We start from the raw sequence: 20,525 nt of genomic DNA, 5'->3' as shown, positions 1-20,525 counted from the left end.
AAAATATATAATAAACATTTTAAATACCAGAGAAGTGCAAAAAAATTGTTGTTGAAAATGGATCGGAGAGCTGACAATTTTACAGCGATGGATGTAAATACAAAATAAAAGTAATCAAATCTCACTCAAAAAATATTTAAGAAACAATATGGAATTAAGTTTGTTTTTTTTTGTACTTTGTAGTTCTTTTCAATATGTATTATACTCGGTAAAGTTGTTATTCTGAAGTTAAAGCCGTTAATTGTACTAAAACTAGTCGTTAAAACGTCACATTAATTATAACACGGCGGTATATAAATTCTCTCCAGTCAACAGCATGGTTTATTGTATTATACTCGTATAACATAATATACAGCATATTATTCGAGAAACCGAAACATTCGGGTGTCCCATGCTGCAATCACAAGCCATGTTATGTATACCATTATCACGCGCATACAAAGGACACGGAAACCTATTTAATGTTGTATTTCCGAAGGATAAATGTACAGGTCGACCTTTGAGCTTATGTTCAGAAAGGTATGCAAGTCTATAGCTGCGTAATGTACCTCAAAACAGACCAAAACGAGTACGTTGAATGAGCGGTTACCAGCTGTGGGGTGAAGAAGGGTTATAGGATACGGTGACAACGGTCTTAGGAGAGTCCATGTATAAGGCGCGCGCAGTGTACATAAATAACATTATGATGATTATAATATTTACCTAGCTCGATCGAGTTTCACACACTTCAACGGTCCGTTGGCGACGACTGTAGCCGCTCGCGGACGGTCGAGTAATAGTGCAATTTCACCTGAAACATACATTTTAAGGTTGCAAATGTAAGTGACGATATGCTAAAATATTATTATATTTACTTATTCGATAATTCTCCTTTTCATCTTTTTTAATTTTAAGGTAATAAAATTATTTTTTATAGATTGACATAATATTTTTTTTAAATGTCTAATGCTTGTATTTAAATTTATTATAAGGTGTAATATAACAATAGACAAATGTAACTCATTAAATATTTTATTGGTCGAAACAAAAGCTCTTGAAAATAATATATTATTACCTCTGTTGGTTTAATAATGCGGTTTTGTAAATAAATCCAGGTTTTTTGTATTTCTGAAAGTGTCGTGATTGTTATAACCACGACCACGGCGTCCCTATGACGTCCGCGAGGACGCGACCGAACCAGTCTGGCCGCCGCCGGCGGTGCGGACCGTCGCCTCGGCGGACGGCGGCATCTCACGTACGACGGTTAAGAGCGAAAGAATGGCTGGTCGTATGTCTGCATTTTTATTATTATTATAACAATTGTATTTTAATTGTTAAAATAAAAACTCTGTTATTTATTTAAAATCTCGTGTTTCTACACTTCAAAACCGTCAACACCTACAAAAGAAGTATGAAACCAATATGATGATTTCTCTAAAGCTAATAGATTATGACAGACAATATGGTTGTTCAAATATTGTATATAATCATAATATCAGCTAATTTGTGTCTTATAGGCAATGAGTTAATGCTTAAGGAGTATTTAATAAATTTGATGGTTTCTCTAAAGATATGTATATCTATATATTGATCGTACTGCCGTTATGAGAACGGAAGGAAACACAAAAGTCCAATCGGAGACGAATAAGCAATTATTCGTTGCCGATCGAAACACTTGTGTTTTCGGACGGAAACCAGAAACAAGACGAAATTTTATTCTAATTTTCTAAATTCTTTAGCGAAATAAGACGAAGCTAAAAAAATAATACATTTTGAAAATTTCTAGTATAATCGCAGCGACAGGACTAAATATTGTTCCTATCTTAAACGGGTTTCGACGATCCCAACCAAAATCCACAGCCTGTCTTTGTTGTTTATAATATTAATATAATGTGTGCGTATTGTACACTACAGCATAGGCGCAATTTCAAATTTTGACTTGGGGGAGGGTTGAATATATTAAGGGCAAGCAAACCCGTGCGGGCTTTGCCCCCCACACCTCCACCAATCATCATTCATATCTTACCTTATAATATTACTTTATAATCTGATTAAATTTTTTTTATCTTTATTATTACGGTCGACCTACCACAAATTTTAAGTAGGGGGGTTGTGACTTATGATAACATAATTTTAACAACATAGTAATACATTTATTAATTTATTTTATTATATCTACTCGTATATATCAATCAAAATAAAAAACAAATTATAATTGTAACCTTTTATTGGTCTTAGCATACTCAATTAATATATCCTCAGCTTTAAGCCGATTTGATACTTTTCTTTTAATGTTTATTATAAGGAAACTGGAAAATCGCTCATCAAACTAATATTATACATTTAATTCTACAATACCAGTGATAATTTTTATTTTATAATTAACATGGCCATCTCGTAATATATAATATTATTTAAATATATATAAAAAAAAAACAAAACTGTACATATTTATAATATTATAACATTTTAAATTTGTAGATTTTTGGGGAGCTATGGCTAAATTTGGGAGGGGCATAGCTCCCAAGCCCCCCTAATTTGCGCCTATGCACTACAGAGTGTCCTATTTATTCATGATTTATTTTTATTGAACTTGACGAGAATTATATTTCGATGATTAACCATATACATATAAGTTGGCAATATCAATTAAAATAATTATCACCCGAGAGATATTTTAAATTATTAAATGCTCATGGAGTATCGTTTCTTTAACATAAAGTACTATATACTTATATATATATTCTTTAATTAGTTTTCGTTGTTTTATTTTATATTCATATTTCAAAGCGGGAACAATTACCGACATTTTTTTTAAATTATGAAAGTATTATATCGTGTTGGATCAGAACATATTTTGCGTGACGCACGCGTCTTTCGGCTCCAAATTAAAGATAAATATGTGAGTATTTATGCCGTTTATCCACAATAAATACACCGTATTGTATTCAATTGCGAGGACATCGACACGAAAACGTTAGGGAAAAGTAGTAGGCGGATAAGAATTCGAAAGTACGCGAATTGATTACATTACCGCGGTAGCGTTTCGGCATCATTTGCACTGCACAAGACACTCAGTGTTTCGTTTGCGTCAACGGTATCGCGCATCAGAGTTCCAATTTTGCGGACGACAATTGAACAATAATTGTATATTTTCCTCTTGATTTCGTCGTCACATACTTCTCACTGTCGTCATCATCATCCGGAACCGTGGAGAATTCTAAAGCACACTCTTTCCCCGCACACGTCCATCGTTACCACGCTCCTCCTCCGATGGACCCAAGACAAATGGAAAGACGCTATGACATTCCGCGCCGAACGTACGACGAGAATTTAAAATTGGATCCGTCGCAACGACCGCGAACGTATCGATCGTAGCGAGTTCAAACGTATTTAGGGGACAAATAAAATATTGCACACGACGAGAACGAGAACGGAGGAAAAAAAAATAATAAAAATGTCATCCTTTTGTCAAAGTGCGAACAGGATGCAAACGAGTGTTAACCTAACCTGAAACCAACGAGGTTATTTTGAACGTGTGATCGTTGACGACGGCATATATGTACCTATTTATTTACACGCGTAGGAGTACAACACACGTTGTAACGCGTTTTTCTTTGACGGTACGACAGTTTTACACCCGAGGAAAGGGATAAATAGATATCATCACAATAATATTGTAAACACATGACGTACAAAATTATACAAACGTCGTATGATCTTACACGTGGCGTTTCAAATATTTCTCTATTATCATAAGATATATATTATTTTTCAGAGACCGAATTGGTTAAAAAAGCATTATCGATTTGTATCAGATACCAACCGCTATCTTAAGAACACGGTATTTTTGACGCAAGACGGTGATATACATTGGTTACATGAATGATGGGTTTTTTTTTATATATAAATACATTTATAATAAAAACAAGGATATTCCGTATGCCATCTGGTATTTGGATCGAGCAGAACAATTATAATGTGTTTAACGCGAATGGCATATGGGTAACAATGATTTATACTACGATAACCGGGTGGAACCTTTTTTGACCATAATGTACTTTTCGTACTTTAGTTTTTCTATAATGTCCGTTGTCGGCCGGATTATGGTAACCAATCCAAAATTTTAAAATATAGAAAAACGTGTTTTTTTTTTTTTTAATAGCACACATTTAATACAAATTATGATGTAAGTAATACTAGTATACTTACTAAGTATATAATATTAAACTTATGATAATAAAATGTAAATCGTTATCATTGTAAATTTCATGAAGAATAAAATATACTTTTATCGATAGTCAGTATAAAGATATTGGATTTACCATAGAATAATTTCATTCACGTTGCTAATTTCTGTATTATGAGTATTATTAAATTTGTAGTTCAGCATTAAAAACTTTATACTCGTAAATTAATTATTAAAAAATGGTAAAAATCATATTTTTCTTTATTCTAAAGGTTTAAATTGATGATTTAAATTATGTACTAGACGAAAATGAACGTTACAGAATAGTTTAAAAAGAAAGGGTTCAATATGAAAACTTTACGCTAGCGATGGTTAGCCGTAGAAAGAACGAGACAACCTGTAATTTAACTAATTTATCAATGATATGAGAACGGGAAATCAAAAGTAGTAAAATTGGCGGCTTGTTTTACGATTTTCTACACCTTTAGCATGATATTATTCCCTGGTCAAATATTCGCTCCTAACAACCGTATTCACCGTAAGGTGTATAGGGAGAAGAAATTCGATAAGATTTAAATATTTTTGATATTTGCCCTCACAAAATTTGTTGCATCGAGAACTGCTGTCTCATTATCTAGTGTTGGGTTATCATCAATGTATACACAACCTAATGCACGACCCAACGTTACCATATAATGTACTGATGATGATAATGTACGTACCAAAGTAATCGGACGGTGCGAGTCTGCCAACTTCGATCAGAGTTTCTCCTTCCACTCGTTGTTGTAAGACGAGCGCCGTTCCTTCGACGATTATGTAAAAATCGTCTCCTTGTTCGCCTTGTCTGACAATTGTTTCACCATCATCGAACGACACGGGTTCCAGGGCATCGGCCACCGTCAGTCTCTCCCACTTGTCTAAGCTCTCTGCGAACACACGTACAAATCATACTTAAAATAAATAACAACACTATTTTATATAAATATATAAATAAGCAAATAGTTTATAGATAGAAATAAAAAAATGAATAATTAAATGCTTAGCCTGGAGTGATATTATATTTGTAGGTAAAGTAAGACCGGCTTCGAATTAAAACCGATCGTACTTTACAGGTATAATAAGGCTCCAGGCTAAGCATTTATTTATTTCAGTACATAAACTATTTGTTTATTTAAATATTAACTTATGAGTATAAACCATTTACTAATTTTTATTTTTTATTATTTTATACTATTATATACAGTAAATAATATATCGATAGTTCTTTTTATATGCGCGCTTTTAGATATAAACGCGTACTTAGTGTTATTGTTTGCGATATAACTTCACAGGAGTGCGTAATTGCGTTAAATTTTGTATAATATTATTTATTATAAATACTAGTAAATAAATACTATAGTACTTATAATCAATGTAGATAGTAATTATAATAATATTATGTATAAAGCTATATTTTAATAGTTGATAAATGCATACCGAAGTTAAGTAGATACCATTAATCTTATATATACTGGTAAATACATTTTTTTTTATACACCCTTGCGCGCAGTTGCACGAACGTTAATTAATAAAATTGTAATTAATGGTCAGTAGCTGTAATTATGCTGAAACAGTAAAATGTTTCCTCGGGTTGATATTACAACTAGTATCTTAAGTATTGATCTATATTTTGTGATTTAGAATTAACATGATTTAATCAGGCGGCAATCATTGTTAATAGATATCGACATTAATCGATCGCAGAAAAATGCAATTTTATTGATGATAGAATGATTTTCCTGTAGCGAGATTCATTAAATTTTAAAGAACAAACATTTCGTAATTACGATAAAGATTTAGTCACCACCAATTTAATTTCTAAGCTATATACATTAAATCTTTATAAATTATAATCATTTAGATTTTATGAGTAGAAATAGATGTACTTATAGACATTTTTTTATGTTTTCATTGATTCTTCACGAATTGAATTGCAAGAAAAACTTATTATTTTATAATATATAAATAGTTAGAATATTTACCAACGCAATAAAACAAATAATTTTAAAGTTTTGATAAAATATTATTAAAACTATTGAACTGATATATTTATATGCGTAATTTATAGCTTAATTCAAAAAATTTTATTACAATTTTAAAAATTTTACTAGTAGATTCAACCATGGTTGAATTTTGTTCAAAGTAATCCACCAACGTTACAATAAATATATTTAAAAATAAAGATCACGTCCCTGTGATTATGTAACACTAACTAGACTTAACTTATTTTATTAAGTTTTCTCTGTAGAAAATGCTAATTAAAGTTAATTTAATTTTTGGGTCTTTTTTTTTTTTTTTGTATAGCCATAAGATTGAAAAATTTTTCTCACTTTTCCATTTTATTTAATATATTTTTATTACTATTCAATTACTCGAACCTTCTGCTTAAATTCTTCTTCTTTTTTTATTTTTTGTACAAATAATATTTTACTCTAACAATTTAGAGAATATATATTATGTAAAGTACTGCTATACCTAAATTTGTTTGAAAAAATAATAAGAGAGTAAAAATCAATGACAATAAATAAAAGGCTAAGCCAAAACTGTGATACAATTTTTATTATTATTTAACTTTTATCGAACATATTACAGCTATGCAATTATAGAGAAAAAACCATCCTTTCATTTACATATTTATTTAATAACTATATGTATTTTGTTTTCGAGTGGTTTATTTAGAAATATATTTAAACTAGAAGTTGTTTTGATTTTACCAGTTTTGGTAGAACAATATAAATTTTATAATAAATAAAAGAGAATGCTCAAAACAATATTAAATTATGAAACATTATTTATTTTTTTTTTGATAAAAATCTGAAAACAGAAAAATTATTTAATAAGATGATCAAGTTTTGTACACAAATATTTAGTATTTTGTAGTATATTACAATCAAAATGATAAAATCGTTTGTATAATGTATAATCGTACATCAATTTTTGTTTACTTTCAAGTTTGAAACATTTTCAATATACTTCAACTATGTTTTTATATTATGATCAAATATTTGAAACACTAGTGACCTAAAATTTAACTATATTATTATTGTTGATGTACGATAGGTATAAATAATTGTAATCTACATTATTATAGTATAATAAATCAATATATTATGGTTCACGAATCATACGACGGAGCACTATAAGTCATTGTTAACAAACTAGATGTATGTGATAATTGAATATTCCCCCTCAAGGATTTATTCGAAGATTACTGAGACGTATGATTTTGGTTTAATATCAAATCATTTAATGATTATAAGATGCCTGATTATTCGAAATTTAACACATATGCAAAATAAATAACACATTAAATTTATTTTATATAATTAGCATCGTAACTGAGTAACTATAAAGCATAAAAGTAACAACATTTTCTATTATTTATTATTTCTATTATTGTATGCTTTTATCATAAAACGCAGACCGAAGTATTCAGTTTAAGTTTGTAGTAAACATTTCCAACGAAATATTTTAGAATATTACGCGGATTAAAATTCATACTCGTATATATATCATCTATATATAAATCGAAGTTCCGTTGCAAAAAGAAAAAAAGTTGTACTTTAAAAATTATTGTTTTAAAACGTATCTAAACATTAATTATATTTATATTTATCATATGATACAACAGAAAATTGTCTGTAAACAGTAAATTTATAAATAATTACAGTTTACTTGGTTAATCTAAAGCATAAAAATGTACGTATCCATTTATCAACTGGGTTTTTATGTATAGGTTGCATATGTATGTGTACCTTTAACACATTTACCTAATTAAAAAAAAATCGTGTAAGCGTGAAAACAATTATATTATATCAGCGTTTCTCAAACTATGTGTCGCGACCCCCTAGGGGGTCGCGAGTTAATTTTTTGAGGGCCGCGAGAAGTTTTTTTTAATTATACAGATAGTAAGAAACAAGCACATTCATCACATACGCCTAATTATTAATTAAGTATTATATTATTATTATTATTATTATTATTATTATTATTATTATAAAGTAGTAAATAAGAAATAAAATAGAATAAATTTGTTTTTAGAAATTATTTGTATTGATTCTGTAAATGTAAAACTATGAGGTCGCGATAGATTTTTGGAAAAAAATTTGGGTCGCGGTCCTAAAAAGATTGAGAACCGCTGTATTATATTATTAGTGTATAAAAAGTTCGAAAAACAAGTTTTTAAAAAAATAATTTCAAAACCTACATCATTATGTTTGTTTAAAGTTATTACATTTAAATAGTTCAAGTATTAATAATTATTAATTGAACAATAATAGTTTTATTTTATATACATTATATTAATGTGATAAGCATTTCCGTGTGAAGGTAAAAGCACTACATGGCGGTTATCTATATTTAACCGTTTTTCCTCGTCACATATCATTAATCATAGTGTTTTCTAAAAACATGTTAATGCGTAAATGACATTATTGTTCTACAAGGTTAAAATTATGTTCATTGTGGGTACACTAGGTTTTGTTCATTTGCCTCCCACGAACAAAAACAATAACTTAAAGACGAATCCATTTTTAATTTTTATTTCTCGAAGAAAATTTTTAATTATTATTTTTATTTTATTTTTTCACCACAACCATTACGTCTTAACAAAGATGAATGACGCTATTTCTTTTAAATGTAACATTCCAAGCGATAGCCCTTAATTATATCCCACTATTATAGCTACTGTGTAAACGAAAACTAATTTTCCTCTTATAATTAATGAGGGTTAAATACACAATTGATTTTATTAATGTGACCCGAAAAAATCTGGAGCAAGGTTTACTTTAAAGCCTGTAATAATCTTAGTATATAAAATACACCATAGCAAAATTAACGTTATACTTTAGAATGATACATGTTTTTATCGTCAATTGTTGATATTTTAAATAATATTATATACGTTTAGGTATCATGCGTGGGAATAAAAAATGTTCATGTTACACAAAATAATACGTTCATTATGTCCAGTGGATTTTTTTTTAAAACCAAATTTTTTAATATTTAATAAGAATAAAAATATTTAAAGCTAATGTTCCTTTTTTTTTTTTTTAATTATAAATGATTTGGTACGTCTTAAAATTTAAATACTACCATTAATATTTTTGTTTTTAAAATATTGTTATGTAGATATGAAGAATTATGTTTTGATAGATTGCAAATACACGTTATAAAAAAATAAAATAATTATTTTTATTACATTAGAAGTATTGAAAATTTGTTTTAATCGATTGAAAAAAAAGTCAATATTCATAAGGCTATTTTAGAACTGAATATTATATGACATATAAATTAATAAAATTCAAATATTTTAAAAATTACATTATGTTTCGGTTAATTATTATTTTTATTTAATTAATATTTCAATAAACGTATTTGAATATTTTCTATAGTAAATTAAATATGTTTTTAAAATAATAATAAATTGCATTGTATTATATTATTTAACACAAATATAATTGGTAGGAATTACGATAATATTAGGATTTGATTACCTAGTGAAAATATTTAGTTCAATGTTTATAATTAGATTACATGGAGAATCATTATTTCACCAATATAATATTTAAATGGAATCAAACAAACATCTTTAGAAAACTTATTTTAACTTTTCGTTTCAGGTTGAATATAAGATAAACGCCTCACTTGGAAACCTCATTTAAAAATAAAAAGACAACAAATAATTAAAAAACTTAACATCAATTATTAAATCCAAACTTAATCTAAAAACAAAATTATTAATTTATAAATCAATAGAAATACCCATCTGGTCTTATGGAATTCAAATTTAAGGAACCAGTCAACCTTCAATAATCGTTCATTACAAGCACATCAGAATATTATTCTTCGATTAATTACAAACACATTGTAGTACGTTAGCAATGATTCCCTTTACAAGATTTACAAAGATAAAATCACAACGGTTAAAGAAGTTGCCTCTACATCCTATACATTATTTCATTATCATCTCAACTTACATATAAACCCCTTTATAAGAAATATGTACTCCCACACTCAACTTGTAAACCCAAGGCAACTCCAAAAAAGAAACGGGTCCCGTTGCAAAAAAAAATCTAATTTAATTTTTATATTAAATAGATAAAAAGTTATACGAGAGTTTTGCCAATGGGTCTCTTCACCAAATGAATTACTCATGTCAATTAAATTTGTTTCATTATGTTTACTTATTGATATATTTTACAGACCGTCAATTTATTTTAAAAATATAAACATAAAAATTTTAAGTTCTAATATTAAATAAAATAATCCAATTGAGAGAAATAACAAAAATCAATACTACGTATTGACGTAAAACTTTTTGTATTTTTATGATTAGACCATAAACTTACGTCTCTTAAAAGGTATTATTATTCACAATCTATGATTAACTCTTCAAACAATGATTACATATAAATTGTAAACGTGAAATACGTTATTTAAATGTAAATTAAATCATTTATTGTAACAGACACAATTCAATCCATTAAATTAGTAATAATACATTTGTATGAAGATTAAATACAACCAAATACAATTCTTAAAGATATATAACAAAATTACTATTCAAAATTGTACATTATGTTTGAATTATTTTCGTTAGTATTAATTCGTAATACTGCGTTAAAATAAAATGTATTGTATCATTTGAGAAAAATCGAGCTTAAGTGAAACGTATATTTAAATATCTTAATTTAAATACTTCTACAACGATACTACATTATATAATTGAGAGCATTAAAAAATCGAAAGTGGCAATTTGCTATGTATATTGACATATATTAATATTATCCATTAGTACGTTGATTGAATTATTCCTCAAAATACACAAAAAACTTTAAATAATATTAATAATATTTAATAACATTTAATGGAAAACAATTTAAATTTAGAAATCATTTAATGATAATAAAAAAATAACAACTAATTTTTGCAAAATTTAAACAAAAATATAGAATGGAAAAAAGTAGGTCTTTAGGTATATTTATACTCATGCACTTTCCACTTCAACTTTCAATTCAACTTGCGTTTTAACTTTCAATTCTGCTTTCATCTAATGCATGTCTTTGTGGAATGTAATAGATGCATGCTTTTTCTGTTCACACTAGTGACGTCACAAAGCAGTCGTTTTCCAGGTTGTTAACAAAATATGTGCCGGATTTACATGTACTTCACGGTTTTTGTGCGGTTTACTTGATTATTGCAAGTACAAATAAAAAACGTAGGAAGAAGCGTTCTTTGTGGGTCAAAAATTATTTAAAAATTTGAAATTTTGGAATTATTGATGTTTTGTAATAAGAAAGAGATATTCTATTTAAAATCTTTACACGAAAGTCCAGAGCAAGTTTTTACTCAATACTAAATATAATTGAACCGGAAATAGTAAAACAAAACACTAGTTTTAGAGAGGCTGTTCCAGCTAAATTTAAGTTATAAATAACGATATGATATTTGACTACTGAAGTGAAATTGAATATAAAAAGCATGGCGTGTTGAACGGATTCCCACTGAGCGCGGAAAACCTTGTGTTGTAGCGTGCGTCAAGAATATTTAGCTATTCAACTGGGCATGCGCTGAACAAAAGATTTTTTGTTCAACTCGTGGTGCTCTATGATGCATGCATCTAATACACGAAAAAGCGCACGAGTATAAATATACCACTAAATTAACTTAAAGGAAAATTAAAATGTTTTCAACATTTCTTCACAACAGTGAATGAAATACGTAGAAAATTTAACCCGTCCAAATTAACATGTTATGCATATGATAGACATAGACAGATAAAATCACAACTTTGGATTTCCAGATCTCAACAACATGATAAATACAAAATATTGCATATAAAATATCTCAAAATAAGAAATAGTTAAATTAAAAAAATATTTATTCTTACATTTTCGCATTAATTCTTCAAAATGTTAAACCGGATTAAACATAAGCAAACAACAATTATAAATTGTAAACCTAAGGGCCTAATAATTTATGAGTTATAACAAACAAAATTAAAAAGAAATATTATCAATCATTTTTGTTAAACATAATTATAATATTATAGTGAAAAGATACTATAGTATGTATAATACATTTTTCTTATTCAAATATAGAACTTTATTCGTGATGTAATAATTTTATATCTTATATTATAGTCACCATTAGTGGTAGACACTTAAAAAAATGTTAGTAGCATTAACATAATATTTATCAGACATTCTGGTTTGAACTGGGTCGCACTCCATTTGTACACTTCATGTGTAGAATTATAAGGGCCAAATCGTAGTCGATTTATTGAGGTCACCGTTTTCAGCCAGTACAATTTTTTTTAAAATTTACAAATTTAACAACTGAAATTAATAATTTTTACATTTAATTAAATAAGGTTATATTCAAAGATATAATTTTTTGATAAAAATGATTACGTAAAAATATATTGAAAAATATTGAAATAAAATAGCTTTTTTTTATTATTTTATTGGAAAAAATAGTAAAATTACAATCTGTGTGGTGGTACAATAAGTAACTATAGGAAAATAAAAAACAGAAAAAAAACAGTAAATAACATGTATGACTTGAAAAGCAACCAATCATTACTAGTTCTCCTACTAATTCTAAAATAAAATAGTTGGCAATAAAATATTATATTATTACCTTAGTCAAATTAATAATTAATTTTTGTTTGACAAATTTTACTATTTTTATAATCTTCAGTGTACATTTAGTTATGTTCATAGCTTGTTTTTTGGAAATAAAGATAAAAATCAGAGTTGTTCCTTGTCTGATATAATATAATGTAAATGTGTCCTAAATATACTTAAAAACAGGAGCGACGAAGTTTTTTGAATCAAGTATCAAATTTTTTTAATCAAGGTTTTTTTTACAACTAAAGTTTTATAAATGGATAATTTTTTTTGTGTAAAATTTTTAATAATTGAATTTTCTTGCACTTTACTGAAATTTGGTCAAAGTGTAACTTTTGACACGCGTGCAATAAATTCATCATCCCTGATATATAAACTTTAAAGGCTATAATTAAAGACCTGATATAATTGCATTAAAAATATCTTAAAATTACACTAAGAAGATACCAAAATTGCAATGAAAATGTATCAAAATCGCTGTATAAATATGTTAAAATTGCAATTAAATATACGTTAAAATTACATAGTAAAATCATATCAAATATATAATCATTAATTACTTACTTAAATAATATTATGGACATTAATATAATATTTACAAAATATATCGTTTTTCTGAATTAAAATTTATAATTATATACATCTCTAAATTGTGTGTCTTGAAAATTGTATCATCTGTTACTTAAAATATATTTAATTAATGAAAAAATACGTTTAACGCAACACTTGTTATTGATGCATATTTAAAATAATTTAAAAAATTTGGTATTGCATCTACATAAACATTTTTATTTTCTGTCATAATCTCAGAGTAAGTTTTAATAGTTTTATATCCTTCATTTTTTTTGTAAGACATATTTTAATTTATCTTTAACTATTTTTCTATTGGGACAGAGAATATTTATAGAAATATTTTCAATTTCACTAAATATGTTTAAACTATTAAGTAATTGACTATTTGATTCTTTTAAACTTATGAGTTTTGTGGATAAGTATAATATTAAAAATCCTAAACTATATTTAATTAAATGTAAAAATTTACGTAGTAGTTATATTTTTTTTTGTAAAATCACTTTGGAAGTAAAAATTTGCATATTTTATCATGTGAAGTTTACAAAATTGCAATAATTACAAAAAATGCACAATCGTTGAAAATTGTACTTTTAAATTAAATAGGAAAAATGTAATTAATCTGATTCGTATAAATATTTGATCAGATTTTATTTACCGGGTGTCAACAAAAAGTTGCAATATCAATTAAATTCGGTCTTTAGCTATAATATAGAGCAGTGGTTTTCAACATTTTTTACAATGCGGCACACTTCATCTCCAACAAAATTTTCGCCGCACACCAATCCATATATTATGTGAACCATATTTTATATATATGTATGCTATTTACAGTCTACTCTATTAGAGGGTTATTTATTGTGAAATATATTAATACAATCAGTCGATCGAAACGACTGCAACGGGCATACTTACAATAAATAATATTATATGTATCTACGATTAGTTCGATAAGTTTTCATCTCGAATATCAATAATAAGCTGGTAAATACATACTTATAAAACAATTTATAGATTTATCGCGGCATATTTAAAGGGCCCTCGCGGGACACCGGTTGGGAATCACTGATATAGAGTAACGAAATTTTGTACTTTATCGTTTCCATATAATATACACATAAATTAAATTAAGGTACATTATATAGAAAGAATATTTTATTGTCAACTATTAAAATTTATTATTTTTTCATACAGTTGTATGTAATAATTGTTATTAAAAAATAACATTTTATTCAATATATAAGTTTTAAATTTTGAATAAAACTGTAGAATAGGAAACGGTAAGTTTTGGCTCAAAATAACACTGGCCGAAAAAGGAACTGTAAGTGTTGGCTAAAAAAGGGTTAAGTTTTAGCCAAAATGGGGATTTTTCCATTTGTTAGTCAGTAAATTAACGGCAGGGAGATATCGAAGTGTCGTCAAGCACCAATAACAATTAGTACATTAAATAAATTAAAATACTTGGCTTATATCGAACATTATCGATGAATGATGCACTTAATGGTCTTATAATTAGTTGTACGTGTCTTTTTGATATAAATCGTATAATTAAATGAAATTATTTATCTATTCGAGTGACTTATAATAATATGGGATATATAGAAATTAATGAGATTTTATTTTGTTTTGTTTTATTAATTTTAGATTGAAGTGTAGTTAGGAACTCACTGCGGGGTAACAAAAAATATTTACAACCTCTACTACTACAACTAATCTTATGTACGTAATAAACACGCCAGTTCATATTTTTATTATCAAGTGACTTGGCAAAATTACATAAAAAGTTGCCCATATGTATCGTGTATGGGCTTACCTAAGTGTAATACTCACCTAGAATAGAGACGCGTGACAAGAATTCTTCGTACATTTTCCTCTTTCGGATCGTCGACCCCATAAGTATTCTCCTGTAACTGTCGCGATCCAGACCCCAGAGCTTCATGTCAGTTTTAGCACGTACCGTGGCCGCCCGTGGTGTACCGTGTATCAAAGCCAGTTCGCCAAAACTCCCGCCTTCGCCGATCACCGTCACTAGTTCCGAGTTCACGTACACCTATATTACATAATACACGCACACATGTTACGCGATAGTTGATGTGTATAGGGAGATATATGTATGTATACGAGAGAACTGAACTATTGAAAACAAACGGTTTAGAAACAGCAGTACCTCAACCTCGCCAACGTCGATTACATAAAAATTATCTCCCTCGTCACCCTGTTGAATAATAGATTCGCCCTGTAGAAACGTGACCGGGAACATAGCATCGAAAATGTCTGACCGTTCGTTTTCGTCCAAATGAGAGAACAAAATGTTTTTAGCGATGGCTTTCGATAAAGCCGCCATTGTTTTGTAATCTTTTGGCACTACCTGAAACATATCCGAGAGTAATATGATTATAATATACGTTCATAAAACATTAATAATATGGTGATTCCAGAAGTTGAATACTTAAATTTATAGTTTATACAATCGGTAAGAGAAAATGCTTCTGATTTAAATCAATTGTATTGAATTTATTCGGAATGTTTTATAATTTTTAAAAAATAATTTGTACATTTAATAATACGTCTATTTTAATCGTTAAATGCACACTCACACCGACTAACTTATAGTCATTCAAGGGGGAGCCAACTCGGCACGTTGGCGTAGAGATTTATTTAATCCCCGACCATAAAACCGCATAAGTGTTCTATCACTGGGTAGTCTCCCTCCTCATACTAATTATGATGTAAGTATTATTCACATTATAATATCCTATTTTAGAAGAAGAAGAACATATGCTCTATATATGATAACATATTATTTTACAATCTATAAATTTTCAATTTTAATAATAAAAAAAAAAAATTGTTAAATGCTATACTATATTTATAATTTATTATTTTAAATTGCCAATCGTATTACAAGAATTTAGCATTTAAAGTGATATATTTTTCTATTTTTAATGACCATTAATAACATATCATTAATATCGTATAGTTATTATAAAGGTTATTTTATTTGATTAACTACTAACATGATAAATAATTTAAAAAAAAAAACATTTTAAATGTTAAATTTCAAATATCATCAATCGGTATATTATTTAATTTAAAAATACTTTAAATACATTTAGAGTTAATAATAATCCACCAAAATTAAATTATTTTTCAATACCTTCACATAGTATTTTTATTCCATTTAGAAAATAATAGGAATGTTAAAGCATTATTATTAGATATTCCTATTATTTCTATACAATGTATACGAGTATATGGATGCCTGTATTAAAAGAAAAATATTTTTTGAATTATTAAATTTTAAATATGCTCGAAGAACTTTTTATATAAGTTGATCAGAAATGCGATTTATCTATAATAATAATAAAAGTAAAAATAAATGTTCAATAAATTCAAATAATCTAGCCAAGAAAAATATAGATTCAAAGAATTCACTTTAGAAGACAGCCAGTGTAGTTTTTCTCTCCTGCCAACGTTCTGGTTGTCTATATTGCCTCCCTACCGGACCCACTCCCCCGGGAGTGAAGTCCACACACGTGAAAATTCTCTTTTTAGAGTAGAAAGTACACTGCACTCTACCCTTCATAAGCGAAAAATATTTTGGTGAAGACTCTAACGGTCGTTTCGATAAACAAATTTGAAGAAAAAAAAAAACAGCCAACGAGAAATGTCATAAATTATTTTTTTCGATTAAATGTTTAATTTTATTACTATAGATAATTACTGAAAACTTTTAACTTTAATATAATTTAACAATTAAAAACTAATTTTATTTTACTATCTAATTATATTATTATTTTATAAAATAAATCATATTTTATTAGTTATTCAAATACTGTTAACATACGTTTTCCTTAACGTTGTCCAACGTTCGACACATAATCAATAAGTACACGCATTTTACATGTGACTGTTTTTCTACTTGCGTTTAACGTAGTGCACTCAGACGAACTACTTGCTATATTAATGCTGCGTTTAAACGTCCTACGACTACATATTAAAAATGTCAAAAAATATGTGTTTTTATCAACCGAGGATGGAATATTGATGTAATATGTTGAACAAAATAGGAACTAATACTGTTGAATGTATTTCTTTGTTTAGGAATAATTCTTAAATGTAATTCATCTTCAAACTCTTGTTCTTCTTTGAGCATTTTACAAATAATATTATGATTATTTAAAATTAAAAGTCATTGAATCATGATAAAGATATTTGTAAAATAAATTTAAAAAAAATCACATGTATATTAGATTACTATTGCAAGTAAAAAGATTTGTAGGTGAAATGAATGATTTCTTTAGACTACCAAATCAAGCTCTAGATTGGACAACTACCTTAGACATTAAACTGTAGAGAAAATATTAAAATCAGACAATAAGCGATACAAATTTATAATTATAATCCTATTGAACATTGCTATATTATTATTATAATTTATATATGAGTTATTTTGTTTTTATTTTATTCTTATTCCATATTACAACTTTTTTATGTATATTATGTGTCAAATGTGCCATGCGATAAATAAATAAAGAAACTATTGCAAGTGCTATGATAGAATTTCAGTGAACGTAGTTTGATCGAAAAAACAAAAACGCATGTAGAGAAAATGTACCTTTAGAAAATATATAGTCTATGTCTACGTAAAAATATTTTAGGTGGTTATACATTTTTTTTGGGTAAAGACGTATTGAAAAGTACATTTCGAAAATATTTTCCGAATACAATAAATTTGAAGAAGTATAGAAAGCTGAAGGTTGATTGTTTTCTTTTAGTATTTTTAGATAGCATTATCGAAGAAAACTCGTCCATTAGCTGTGTCTACAGATGTCTAGTTTCTAAAATATTATAACCATTAAAGATGAAAACATGTATTTGTATTGCTGTATACATAGTGTGTACTCAACGTTATAATAAATTGTGAAAGCTTAGAGCTCACTACGAGTATACTCATATGTCCTTAGTTAAGGTTTACGAATTGAAAAACAGAGATGAAATAAGCCGAAATATAAAAGTTTTTTACTATTCTTTTATTCGTACCACTGAAATTAAAGAGCTGTAATTTTTTTATTTTGAAAATATGGTATGACATATAGACAGTATATTATATATGTTATTTTCAAGAGAACAAAATTATACATTTGTGCGTATTAAATGCAGTTTAATGGATTTAATTTTAAGTTTAAACATTTTAATTCTTTCAATAGGACAAACCATAAATTGATGAAACAGTCAAATCCATCAACATAATTGAAAAATAATGTTCCAGGCTAAATTGGCAAAAATTAAGAATTCATACCAAAAACATTTAATATTCAAGTTAATTTAAAAACTCATCTGTAAAACAATAGTTTTTAAAAAACCCTCAAATATATTTTTTATTGAAATACTCGTAGTTACAAAATTTAAATCAATAATTAATAAACAAGATGTAATAATTCCTTAAACATAAATCATTCAATACTTTATTAAATAATGTAATTTTAGTATCCAATGTTGATATTATACTAAATAGCCTTGATAGTGTTGATCGACGTTTATTGATTAACGAGTTCATGAAAATCTAGCTTTTACATAGATAATATATTATAATGTCGCAGAGCGCAGAATGTTAAAAGTTCTGGGATATTTCCTTGTGCTCTTGTTCGACCAATATAATATGATTAAATTAGATTAAATAAACTTATAGAATATTCAAATTATAGGTTATTCTTTTTGGATTGAAAGAGAGTCCAATGAATGTTTGAAAGGTTTGAAAGTTTTATATTTCATATATTCTGTGTGTTCTTTATAACCATCAGTCTATAGTCACCATTCAACTCAATAACAGATGCATTTGGATGACCATAAACGTATTTTAAGTATGAAGTGTTTAATAATAATAATAATAATAATAATAATAATAATAGTACTTATTACGGAATAATTTCTAATTACATTTTAAATATACAAGACAGTTATAAAATATTTAAAAATATAAATAACGGTGCATGTATATTTAATGTATACATCGCATAATATTTTAATATAATATACTATATTATATTATAATGAAAACAATATTAACAATATAAATAAATATTAATAAATAAACTAAGAAAGATCAAAAAGAAAAGAGTGAATAAATCTACATTTTTTACGGTATTTCCTGAAGACATTAAAATATTAGATGGGTAGGATAACATATATTTGGTAGATGAAAAAGCTGTTTATGTTTAGATTTTAAAAGTTTATTTTGGTGTTCATTCATTCAATTAGTTCTGGACAATATATAAAATAGTTTTATAATTTGTAAAGAAATTTTAAATTTAATAATTTAAATCTTTTTTCTTGTGGTAAAATAGAGAAAAACTCAATTATAATATTGTATTCAAATTGAGGAGCTCTGTACATTTTACATTGGAAGTTTAAAAATTTTAAAAAATCTTGGAAGTTTTTATAAGTGCATTTGATAAAACATAGATTACCTGATGGTTATTTAATAATATTATTCGTATGAAGTTTGAAATTAGTTTTGAATCAAAAGTACTCCAGAAGTCAAAATATACTTCAGGTAATTTAATTTATTTTAAATATCTTAAATTGAAATCAATTCATGTCTAAAAATAATGTCAATTAATTTTTTTTGGTATACATTGACTACCCAAAAATGTTAACAAAAAAATTGACTTACTTAAATAAATAGGTTAGGTATAAATAAATAGTATAATTGGTATTTATTATTTTGTTTTCTTTCCAAGGTGTTCTATGAAACATTTTACAGGTTTGTTGGCCAAAAAAGTAATGAAGGAAAAAACATTGTATTGAACGCTTAACAAGTAACATAAGTATAAATGTTATGTTTAACTTGAATTAATTATTGATTATTTAATTTTACCTGTATATAGTAACTATTTGCTTTAAATTAATTTCAGCTAACTAAGATGTATTAATATTTGTCTATATAATTCACTTAAATATAAAGGTTAAAAATATAAATGCATAGATAATTATATCATATTATATACTATTATATATACTTTTGCAACGCCTGTCGAGTGTCATACTTTCACTCTTTGAGAAAAAAAATAAGAATAAATATAAAAATTACCAGTCATCTTAGTATATGACCT

At 26.9% G+C, this 20,525-nt stretch overlaps 1 protein-coding gene across 2 annotated transcripts in view; it reads right to left on the bottom strand.

Annotated features, from left to right (window-relative positions):
* LOC112685389 (cAMP-dependent protein kinase type I regulatory subunit) overlaps positions 1-20,525 on the bottom strand; it is an 81,855-nt gene that overhangs the window by 8,332 nt on the left and 52,998 nt on the right. For both annotated transcript variants that reach the window (XM_025557244.1, XM_025557245.1), the window contains exons 3-6: positions 15,578-15,778; positions 15,241-15,460; positions 4,891-5,094; positions 703-790 (exon numbers count right to left, since the gene is read on the bottom strand). In XM_025557244.1, coding sequence (XP_025413029.1) covers positions 703-790; positions 4,891-5,094; positions 15,241-15,460; positions 15,578-15,778 — 713 coding nt within the window. The remainder of the gene's footprint in view (positions 1-702; positions 791-4,890; positions 5,095-15,240; positions 15,461-15,577; positions 15,779-20,525) is intronic.

Source organism: Sipha flava, unplaced genomic scaffold (assembly GCF_003268045.1).
Source record: "Sipha flava isolate LNK unplaced genomic scaffold, YSA_version1 275_pilon_pilon, whole genome shotgun sequence".
Lineage (NCBI taxonomy): Eukaryota > Metazoa > Arthropoda > Insecta > Hemiptera > Aphididae > Sipha > Sipha flava.
This window is presented reverse-complemented; position numbering and strand designations above follow the sequence as displayed.